At 32.2% G+C, this 12,656-nt stretch overlaps 1 protein-coding gene across 3 annotated transcripts in view; it reads right to left on the bottom strand.

The window, feature by feature from the left end:
* Positions 1-3,359: 3,359 nt before the first annotated feature.
* Positions 3,360-12,656, bottom strand: part of LOC137647101 (galactosylgalactosylxylosylprotein 3-beta-glucuronosyltransferase P-like) — a 260,241-nt gene continuing 250,944 nt past the window's right edge. For all 3 annotated transcript variants that reach the window (XM_068380328.1, XM_068380331.1, XM_068380329.1), the window contains exons 6-8: positions 12,422-12,598; positions 11,081-11,191; positions 3,360-5,163 (exon numbers count right to left, since the gene is read on the bottom strand). In XM_068380328.1, the coding sequence (XP_068236429.1) occupies positions 5,029-5,163; positions 11,081-11,191; positions 12,422-12,598 (423 nt within the window). In that variant the 3' untranslated portion in view covers positions 3,360-5,028. The remainder of the gene's footprint in view (positions 5,164-11,080; positions 11,192-12,421; positions 12,599-12,656) is intronic.

A 12,656-nucleotide genomic window follows, 5' to 3' on the forward strand; every position in this document is an offset into this window, starting at 1 on the left:
AAATAATATACGTATAACTTGGATAATTACCAGAACGTCAAGAATGAAGCGAGCAAAAAGATCTCTCTCTCTCTCTCTCTCTCTCTCTCTCTCTCTCTCCTCAAGATCAAATCTCGTTTACCTAACACTAATAAAAACCTCACACCCATAATATTTTTAGTCAAAATATGAAACATTATAAAACAGTCTATTGAATCTATTAGAAATTAGTTTTTTTTTTCGATGTTCTTGTTTCGAGATTATGAAAATATTGTCTTTGTGCTCAATTTCTTGACCACCCAAAAATTTATTTATTTCCTAAAAAATCAGTAAAATTACTGTAATGTCTATTCCCTTTTTATAAAGTATATAAAAAAAAAACCATAAATTCTTTCTTTAGCTTTCTCGATTACAAAGAAATGTGTAATCATCGAAATATAAGTTGACAGCTTTTATGGATACGAGATTTGCGTGAGGATATGTTCTTGACCGATCAGCAATTTCAACTAAAACTGAATTTATAAAAATTCACAGCATATATCATTTTACTGAGCAAAAATAAAACAAATAAAATTCATACGCTAAGTCCATGTCTTTTATGCAATTTGGGTTTGGTTTCACGGATTTAAAAAAAAATCAGATTTATTTGAGTTTTATTATCTTGTGTTTTCTAAAAGAACAAAGAGGGAATATTAGTCACCCTGTCACCCTGTTATGTCTCTTTGATGCTAAAAGAAAGACAATAATGTAATGATCAAATATCATTATCAGAAAATAAGTAAACAAAGAAGGAATTTTACCTACTTTTGTTAGTCGATTTCCTCACCAGATCAGACAGAGTTCAGCTTTATGACAAAAGTAAAGTAAATAGTTCAAATTAACGAAAGAGAGAAGTGCAATATAGAGATATTAGCGTGTAAGGTAAAGTTCAATGAGGGATCTTCCTCAGTTGGAGTTAACATTAAATGTGTAATACGTGATATGAAATGTTGAATGCTCTGAACGAACAAGATAAAATGACAGTAGAGGTCCTGTAGAGAGTAGGGTTCCCCTGCTCTATAAGATCGGGAAAAAAAAACACAGCCGTCAAAGTAAGAATCCTTTTCAGGTGGTTCTGTAGAGAGTAGGGTTCCCCTGCTGTATAAGACAAAAAAAAAAAAAAAAAAAAAAAAAAAAAAAAAAAAAAAAAAAAAAAAAAAAAACAGGTATCAAAGTAAGATTCGTAGATCAGCGTAAACGATTCCTTGTCCCGGCCAATTTTCAAGGACGTCTTACGGTGTATCGCCAAAAAGTTCTCTCAGTCCTTCGACACAAGACGTATAGGATTATACAAATTCTAAAAGTAATTTAGATATATTTAAAACTCAAATTGAACCTCCTGCCAAAAAATAATAAATAGCATACGCTGTTAGAAAAAAAGACGTAATTTTAATCGGAAATTCTCCGTAAAAATATACTGTTCTCAACCGTATTTCAGTAAAACACAGGCGACCGTAATTTTATCTTATTTTGTTATCATCTTTTACGGGTTGGTGACCGTAATATCACTCCTTTACGTCAATATATCCGTTTTTAAAACGGTAAAAAAATCCTGGAATAAATGTTCCCAGACATTTACCGTTTTATTATGCAAATGTTTAACAGTGTAGGCAAAAATTAGATACATATATATCAACATCATCGGAACATAGAGGATATTTAAATAATACACATTCAATACCACTTTTATTGTGCAAAAATATAGTCTTACATCTTGCTTTGTCTCCTTAAGAAAAAAGAAAAGAAAAGGGGATTGGTAATTCTATGTGATATTGGTTCTCAGCGATGGATTCATAGGGATCATTTCTTATGGATCAAAGTGATACAAAATGCTACAGTTCCCGACCTAACTACAGTGACCTTGAATAACGAATGAAGTGGGGGGGAGGGGAGTTCTCTCTCTCTCTCTTTTGCACATTAAAAGTGCCTGAGGGTTCGTCGTCCTACATCAGAACAGACGTCGCTTAGCTCTCAGCCAATGTTCATATTTTGCCAGCTTTTGCCTTCATATGTTGGAAGGATTGTACAAAATTTGCCTTCATATGTTGGAAGGATTGTACAAAATTTGCCTTCATATGTTGGAAGGATTGTACAAAATTTGCCTTCAAATGACGGAAGGATTGTACAAAATTTGCCTTCAAATGACGGAAGGATTGTACAAAATTTGCCTTCATATGTTGGAAGGATTGTACAAAATTTGCCTTCATATGTTGGAAGGATTGTACAAAATTTGCCTTCATATGTTGGAAGGATTGTACAAAATTTGCCTTCAAATGACGGAAGGATTGTACAAAATTTGCCTTCAAATGACGGAAGGATTGTACAAAATTTGCCTTCATATGTTGGAAGGATTGTACAAAATTTGCCTTCATATGTTGGAAGGATTGTACAAAATTTGCCTTCAAATGATGGAAGGATTGTACAAAATTTGCCTTCATATGTTGGAAGGATTGTACAAAATTTGCCTTCATATGTTGGAAGGATTGTACAAAATTTGCCTTCATATGTTGGAAGGATTGTACAAAATTTGCCTTCATATGTTGGAAGGATTGTACAAAATTAGCCTTCATATGTTGGAAGGATTGTACAAAATTAGCCTTCATATGTTGGAAGGATTGTACAAAATTAGCCTTCATATGTTGGAAGGATTGTACAAAATTTGCCTTCTTTGTTGGAAGGATTGTACAAAATTTGCCTTCATATGTTGGAAGGATTGTACAAAATTTGCCTTCATATGTTGGAAGGATTGTACAAAATTTGCCTTCATATGTTGGAAGGATTGTACAAAACTTGCCTTCATATGTTGGAAGGATTGTACAAAACTTGCCTTCATATGTTGGAAGGATTGTACAAAATTTGCCTTCATATGTTGGAAGGATTGTACAAAATTTGCCTTCATATGTTGGAAGGATTGTACAAAATTTGCCTTCATATGTTGGAAGGATTGTACAAAATTTGCCTTCATATGTTGGAAGGATTGTACAAAATTTGCCTTCATGTGTTGGAAGGATTGTACAAAATTTGCCTTCATGTGTTGGAAGTATTGTACAAAATTTGCCTTCAAGTGTTGGAAGGATTGTACAAAATTTGCCTTCAAATGATGGAAGGATTGTACAAAATTTGCCTTCATATGTTGGAAGGATTGTACAAATTTTGCCTTCATATGTTGGAAGGATTGTACAAAATTTGCCTTCATATGTTGGAAGGATTGTACAAATTTTGCCTTCATATGTTGGAAGGATTGTACAAAATTTGCCTTCATGTGTTGGAAGTATTGTACAAAATTTGCCTTCAAGTGTTGGAAGGATTGTACAAAATTTGCCTTCAAATGATGGAAGGATTGTACAAAATTTGCCTTCATATGTTGGAAGGATTGTACAAATTTTGCCTTCATATGTTGGAAGGATTGTACAAAATTTGCCTTCATATGTTGGAAGGATTGTACAAATTTTGCCTTCATATGTTGGAAGGATTGTACAAAATTTGCCTTCATATGTTGGAAGGATTATAAAAAATCATCACTTACGTTTAAGTGACGGTGGCGGATCGTAGAAAAACTTTTGGGGGTGATGGAAGTCTTGTCAGTTGAGTCAAAAGAATGGGAAATAATATATATTCAAGATTTAATCAAGATGGGAATTAAATAGAGATCGGTGAACAAGAAGAGAGATAAGCAGGATTCGGTTGTCAGGTGAGGTTAGCGGGTAGGCAGATGACCCAAGAGGTCAGAGGTACCCCCAGGTGAATCCAAAGGTCAGTTGTAGCCAGTCAAGTGAACAGGTTTCTGTTAGCTGACTAGAGACATACGTATGATTCTCAATACAAACAAAGTAGAAATATAAATATGAGTAAGAAAAGGTTCAACTCCTCAAAACTGCACAGGAAGAGATGATAAATGATATGAACAGTTAAATAGTTGGGGGTCAATATTCATTGTTTAATACAACGAGGGGTCAGTAAGGTATACCTATTAAAAGGTATTAGCTCATACAAAGGGAATTCTATTAAATTAAAAATAAACCTTTGTCTACATGATATGGTCCTGAAAATATGAAACAGGAAAACATTGCACATACGCAGTGGCAGCAATGTCATTTTTTACAAGTGTAAGTCCTACCGCTTTGCAATGTTTGCTAGTTTCACATAAGATGAAAACGAGTTGCTCGCCTATCAAGCAACAGCTCAAACATACTCCCTCTTATTTTTCTCAGGGGTTTATATATATATATTCAAACACTCTTGGTATCTCGAAGTTCTAAGTCAGCTGAGCAGGTAGCCTGACTAAATGCTATTTTTGATTACGAAATGGAATCGTACGCTGTTGTGATGGCAATATATTTTCTATTTTAGCATGCGGTACTAATCTCTTTTGGGTAAGCTGTGAAATGGTATTAAGTCTCTCTTCTTTTATGAAAAAAAAAAAAAAAAACTACAAACCTCCAGTTAAGCAGAATATTTAATCTTTGAGCTTCTCTCAATTACAAAATGAATTGATACTATAAAAGATTCTGTTCCTTTTCTGCACTTTTCTGTTACTATTTATAATCACAGAATGAACTTTTTATTTGTAAAAAGTTGTTCATGATGAAGAACTTTTGAATGAATCTTTACACACAAAAGGTTATGTTTAGAGACCCCATGAATTTATATTTGTATCAAAAATGACTACGAAGTCTTAATTACGGTACCATGAACAATCATCAAAATTATTCTTAATAGTTTTACTTTTATTACTATTATTTACGTTCTCACTATTTCCTTGAACACCTGGTGCTAAATCATCGTACACAAAAAAATTGCTTTACCTTTTGGAAGTTAACATTTGACTGTTTTCAATAAAAGCTGAATTTTTTAAGATCTTGATAATTATGTACCCATGTCATAATTTCAACAGACACGCGTCTTTCTTTGCATGCCTTTATATATTGATTAACATCATCATCATCATCTTATTCTTCTTCTTCGTCTTCTTCTTCTTCTTCTTCTTCTTCTATTTTTGAAGTAATAAAGCTAAGAAAGACCAAAAGGCATCTGAAAGACCATCTGTGGCTTCAAATAATTAAGGTTTGTCTTGGAGACCTTGTCTGTGTCAGGCATCTTCAGTGCTGGGACGCTCTTGACTGTGCGCGTGTGCCACACCAGGATCTGAAAGCAAGCAAGAGATATTGAGAATTTTTGTTTATGATATCTTTTTTTTTCTATAATGAGATAATATCAACTACCCTGTGCAGAAGCATAGCTTATGTTATTATGATAACGAAAAGATAACCAGTAATCTTCCCTATATCATTATTAATTGCTAAGCTACAACCCTAGTTGGAAAAGCAGGATGCTCCAAGCCCAAGGGCCCCAACAGGGAAAATAGCCCAGTGAGGAGAGGAAACAAGGAAAAATAAAATAATTTAAGAACAGTAACAGCATTAAAATAAACATTTCCTAAATAAACTATATAAACTTTAACAAAACAAGATGAGAAATTAGATAGAATAGTGTGCACGAGTGTACCCTCAAGCAAGAGAACTCTAACCCAAGACAGTGGAAGACCATGGTACAAAGGTTATGGCACTACCCAAGACTAGAGAACAATGGTTTGATTTTGGAGTGTCCTTCTCCTAGAAGAGCTGCTTACCATAGCTAAAGAGTCTCTTCTGCCCTTACCACGAGGAAAGTAGCCACTGAACAATTACAGTGCAGTAGTTAACCCCTTGGGTGAAGAAGAATAGTTTAGTAATGTCAGTGTTGTCAGGTGTATGAGGACAGAGGAGAATCTGTAAAGAATATGCCAGACTATTCGGTATATGTGTAGGCAAAGAGAGAGTGAACCGTAACCAGAGAGAAGGATCCAATGTAGCACTCTCTGGCCAGTCAAAGAACCCCATAACTCTCTAGCAGTGGTATCTCAACGGGTGGCTGGTGCCCTGGCCAACCTACTGACTATATATATATATATATATATATATATATATATATATATATATATATATATATATATATATATATATATACATATATAAAGTATACACACACACAATCACACACACACACACACACATATATATATATATATATACAATATATATATACATACATATATATATATATATATATATATATATATATATATATAACATATATATACATATATATATATGATAAATTTTGCACATTTAGACGTGTTTTTTCATATTCAAATAAGCCATATATTTTAATTCATTGGTGTCTGGATTCTCTTACCGACCTCGGGATCAGAGCCCCACACGAAACCACTCAAAGACAATAGCATCTGACCGGCTGGGATTCGAACTCTGGTCCAGGATACTTGTATGACAGTGACAATACCATTTACCTAAGTGGCTAAATGGTATTGTCACTGTCATACAAGCATCCTGGACCAGAGTTCGAATCCCAGCCAGTCTGATACTATAGTCTTTGAGTGGTTTCGCCTGGAGCTCTGATCCCGAGGTCGGTAAGAGAATCCAGACACCTATGTATTAAAATATGTGGCATATTTGATTAAATATATATATATATATATATATATATATATATACCCTAGTTGGAAACGCAGGATGCTATAAGCCCAAGAGCCCCAACATGGAAAAATAGCCCAGTGAGGAAAAGAAATAAATAAACTGTGAGAAGTAATGAACAATTAAAATAAAATATTTCAAGAACCATAACCTTAAAACAGATCTTTAAAATATAAATTATAAAAGCGACTTATGTCACCCCGTTCAACATAAAAACATTTGATGAAAGTTTGAAGTTTTGAAGTTCTACTGTATATAAAGTATCATCATCATCATCATCATCCCCTCCTACGCCTCTTGATATAAAGGGCCTCGGTTAGATTTCGCCAGTCGTGTCTATCTTGAGCTTTTATATCAATGCTTCTCCACTCATCATATATACATACATTTCTTTCCGGTCACGCTCAGCGGCATTGCTAAACGTATAACTACTTTTTTTAGCTTAAAAATGTTCTTATTCTCTGACGCCTTGTTACTCTACCTCGAACAATTCACTCATCAATTATCACACACTTTCCTCATACTTATTATCACAGCTTAAAGAAATCAAACTTTTATTATTTTTGAAATTATTAAAAGTATTATTATTATTGAAATTATCATAATTATTACAATGATTAAAATTGTTCTAATCGTGACCTATATATATTGCCAACGCACACGTACACACATACGCGCGCGCGCGCACACACACACACACACACACACACACACACACACATATATATATATATATATATATATATATACTTTATATATATATATATACTGTATATATATATATATATATATATATATATATATATATATATATATATATATATATATATATACTGTGTATATATATATATATATATATATATATATATATATATATATATATATATATATATAAAACCTAACTAGCCATAGTCCATCTCTCCTCTTTCAGAACTTCTTTCGTTTTCGTTCAATATAAAAATGAATGGAAAACAAACACAGAAGTTTGAAATAAAGCACACCTAAAGAGTTGTAGTTTCAGAATGACATATTGACCACAATTCTCAATGTCTACAATCGCATGTATATTATTCTTCCAAATGTCTGGAATATCTTTTAGTGCATGACTGGTGTGCAAAGTGACAATAACCGTAAATTGTGAACAAATTAGACCCATAAACATTAGGATGAAAAATATATGATATTAGAATGTCTTGCAACTATAAATGTAGCCTACGAGGTAATAACTTATGAAATTTTTAATTGATTTGTCCTACGGTATGAAATAAGATATTATGTTTTATCTTTGTATCTGACATTATCTATTGAAAGTAAATTAAGTCTAAGCTACTTAATGCGTTTTTCTCGCTCTTTAATTTCCTTTATATTATTTTTGTTTGTTTGTTGGTGGAGTAGTAAATGTATATTTACCACAAGTTCAAATTAGAACGGGCTAAAAAGAACAACTGCAAGATAAGATCAGATTATCATTTCTATTAGTTTCGCGTTTTATAAGACCTTGGCTGGTATTTAGAATGGGCTTTTACGTCCGTACAATGAAATGCCAGAAATGATTAAATCTGAATCATGGTCCTCAAGGCCGTAGAGTTTTAAACAAATAACCACATTCTATCAATATCGATGTAGTTATTTCTAACCGTTGGGAGGTTTTTCTTATTTAATTCCTCTTCCTTTTAAACACTGCTGTATTTAACTTCTCAACCTTTTTAACAAAGCTGTATTTAATTCCTTTTCCTTGTTAACACTACTGTATTTAATTCCTCTTCCTTTATAACACTAATGTATTTAATTCCTCTTCCTTTATAACACCAATGTATTTAATTCCTCTTCTGTTTTAACACTACTGTACTTAATTTCTCTTCCTTTTTAACACTACTATATTTAATTCCTCTTCCTTTTCATCACTACTGTGTTTAATTCCTCTTCCATTTTAATACTACTGTGTTTAATTCCTTTTTTATTTTTTAACACTACTATATTTAATTCCTCTTCCTTTTTAACACTACTGTATTTAATTTCTTTTCCTTTTAACACTACTGCTTTTAATTCCTCTTCCTTTTTAACACTACTGTATTTAATTCCTCTTCCTTTTTAACACTACTGTATTTTATTCCTCTTCCTTTTTAACACTATTGTATTTAATTCCTCTTCCTTTTTAACACTGCTGTATTTAATTACTCTTCCTTTTTAACACTACTGTATTTAATTCCCTTTTCATTTTGACACTTCTGTATTTAATTCCTCTTTCTTTTTAACGCTACTGTATTTAATTGTTCTTCCTTTTTAACACTACTATATTTAATTCCTCTTCCATTTTAACACTGCTCTATTCAATTCGTCTTCCTTGTTTAACACTGCTGTATTTAATTTGTCTGCCTTTTTAACATTACTGTATTTAACTGTTCTTCCTTTTTAACACTACTGTATTTATTTCCTCTTCCTATTTAACACTGCTCTATTCAATTCCTCTTCATTTTTAACACTGCTGTATTTAATTCCTCTTCCTTTTTAACACTTCTTTCTTCTTTGTCTGCATCTTTTCCCACTTATATGTGGGGTCGATGTTTCTGGTCATCTTTCTCCATCTACCTCTGTCCTACACCTCATCACCGGCTAATCCCTTAGATCGAAGGTCATCCTTGCCTTTATGCAGTCCAACCACCTTCTCTTTGGTTTCCCTCTCCTTCTCTTTCCCTGTACCTCCATTTCCATCACTCTCCTCCCAATATACTATTTATCTCTTCTCATGACATGACCATACCACCTCAGTCTACTTTCTTGGATCTTATCTGATAGTTTTCTAACTCCTGTGGTACCCCTAATTACCTCATTCCGTATCTTATCTCTTCTTGACACCCCACACATCCATCTCAACATTCTCATCTCTGCCACATCCATCTTCTTCTCTTCGGTCTTCTTTATTGCCCACGTCTCCGCTCCTTACACCATTACCGGTCTCACAACTGGCCTGTGTACTTTACCTTTCAACTTATCCCTATTTTCCTGTCACATAGTACTCCACGCACTTTTTTCTAATTCTTCCATCCTGCTTGTATTCTGTGGTTTATTTCTGCCCCCAGATAAGCATCCTCTGCAACTGTTAATCCTAAATACCTGAAATTTTCAACTCTTCAATCTCTCTCCTTTTAACACTGCTGTATCTAATTCATTTTCCTTTTATTGTATTAACTTCCTCTTTCCTTTTAACACTACTGCATTTAATTCCTCTTTCCTTTTGACACTGCTGTATTTAATTGCTCTTCCTTTTTAACACTACTGTATTTAATTCCCCTTCCTTTTTAACACTACTGTATTCAATTCCTCTTCCTTTTTAACGTTGCTGCATTTAATTCCTCTTCCTTTTTAAGACTAGTGTATTTAATTCCTCTTTCTTATCAACACTACTGTATTTAATTCCTCTTTCTTTTTAACACAACTGTATTTAATTCTTCCTCCTTTTTTACACTAGTGTATTTAATTCCACTTCCTTTTTAACACTGCGTTATTTAATTGCTCTTCCGTTTTAACAATACTGCATTTAATTCCTCTTCATTTTAACACTACTGTCTGGAGACCCTTATGTACTCTCAGCTGGAGGAAAATTCAGTCATCAGTTCAAATTCTTTTTCCGGAACTGGGCGAGTTTTGTCTGTAGTGAGAACGCTCGGAGAATTTAGGCAAACGTTTATATTCGCGGAATCTTGGAATCTCTTTTGCACAAAACATAACGATACACAGGTGGAATTCATATAAATGGAAGACTATTGAGTTATGGCATAGAATGAGCTTACATATCAGAATATGCAAGACTTTTAGATTAAAATTAGCTAGATAACTGGCACCATCTCCCTCATAACACATATACATGCACGTAAACAAACAAACATGTACTATTACACATATAGGCACACACCCACACATTTATACACACACACACACACATATATATATATATATATATATATATATACACACACACATATATATATATATATATATATATATATAAACACATACATATATATGTGTATACAGTAATATATATATATATATATAATATATATATATATATATATATATATATATATATATATATATAAACACATACATATATATGTGTATTCAGTAATATATATATATATATATATATATATATATATATATATATATATATATTATATACATATATATAAATATATAAATATATCTATATGTATATATATACTTATATATATGCTGTATATATACATATATATATATATACATATATATATATATATATATATATATATATATATATATATATATATACAGTATATATCTGCAGTCGTGAATAAATAAATTTGAATTTTTATCAAACTATAAAATATAAAAGATACTATTTACAAAATCAAATGCACTCGAAATTCCATAAAAAATATATAAATCCTGAACAAAATCTGAATTCTTTTGCGAAGACTTGTACGGCCACACTAAACGTAAAGTGCCAGTTTCCTTCAATAAAACAGACAAAAGAAGAAGATGATGTTTACCTTTGTGCAGTTGTCTGCCAGAGGCTCAATTTCTTCCGGTTTTATATTCAGCGCTTTCAGAAAACCGTCTTCCTCGAAACCGACACTGTATGGCATCGTCGGTGTATTCCTCTGTGAAGCAAATAGCTCACTTATTATAAATGGAAAACAAGGAGGCTGTAAACTAATTAATTAATCTTTTTTCCACCAATTAATTTACCGGTAAATTTAATTAATTTCAGAGTTATTACTTGAGGAGTTGCATCTAGTTTTCGAATAAGGTGTCAATGAACTAATTCATTAATATTTTTCCGTCAATTAAATTCACGGTAAATTTAATTCCCTTTTAGAATTTTAGTTGATGAGTTGCATACAGTTTTCTATTGCAATCTAATCTTTATTTACTTATTTTTTTTTTGCATAAAAATCTAAATTATTTTTCAGAACTGTTAGTTAATTACTTTTTTTTCAATACAAACGAATCCTTACTCTACTTGTTTCGCAGGAGAAATATAATTAATTTTCACTGCAATCTACTTGCTAATTAATTTAGTTTTCTAAAATGAGCCAATCCGTATTCCACCTATTTGTATCAAAAGAAATTTCCTTCATTATTCAATCTGTTAATTGATTAGTTGTACTAAATTTTCTAGTAAAAAGTAGTCTATATTCTACCTAAAGTTTTTGTTAAAAACAACAACAAAAACAACGCATTATACATAGACAGTACAATATATCATAATTCTGTTTTATTTCAATAAAATTTTGTCAGTGACATGAAGCAATTATCAATTTCATAATTTAAATGGTGTCAATGACTTTAGATGTCAGGATGCCAGAAAACTTTAAATTAATCAATCAATCATAATTTAAATATGTTATGTCACTTGAATGTCTGGATAATTGGATGTTAATTTTCTATGTAATTTTAATGTCCTGAATTTCATAACTCAAGGACATTGTAAATTCAATTGTAAATTCTTAGAGACAAAAATCGATTGAAAAATATCTGTTTTACGTTTTATGTCAGTACATCCTGGACATTTTAAATTCTTAATGACAAAAATCGATTGGAAAATATCTGTTTTAAGTTCTATGTAGGTATAATGGAAATTTTAAATTCTTAATGAAAAAAATCAATTGAAAAATATCGGTTTTAAGTTCTATGTCAGTACAGCATGGACATTTTAAATTCTTAATGACAAAGATCAATTAAAAACTGTTTAACATTTTATGTTAGTATATCATGGGAATTTTAAATTCTTCTTGACAAAAACAATTAAAAAATGTTTTGCCTTCTCCCGTAGGTACAACATTACATTATTTTTAACCCGAAAATAAAATCCGTCGTTGATATTTTACCTGTAAATAGAATTGGACGTTGACGGCGAATCCTGCCATGTCGACGGGGAACTTCCTGCCGGCGATCCATCCGTCGTAGAAACCGATCAGTTTCCCGTCAGAGACGATGGGCGAAGACACTCCCAACCTCGTCACAAGTCCGACAGGGAACATAGACACCCTCTTCGTCCAACGCATCTGAAATGACGTACACATTTTCCGACATTATCGTGAGCAGCACCCTGACAACGATCGC

The sequence above is a fragment of the Palaemon carinicauda genome, chromosome 9, assembly GCF_036898095.1.
Source record: "Palaemon carinicauda isolate YSFRI2023 chromosome 9, ASM3689809v2, whole genome shotgun sequence".
Classification (NCBI taxonomy): domain Eukaryota; kingdom Metazoa; phylum Arthropoda; class Malacostraca; order Decapoda; family Palaemonidae; genus Palaemon; species Palaemon carinicauda.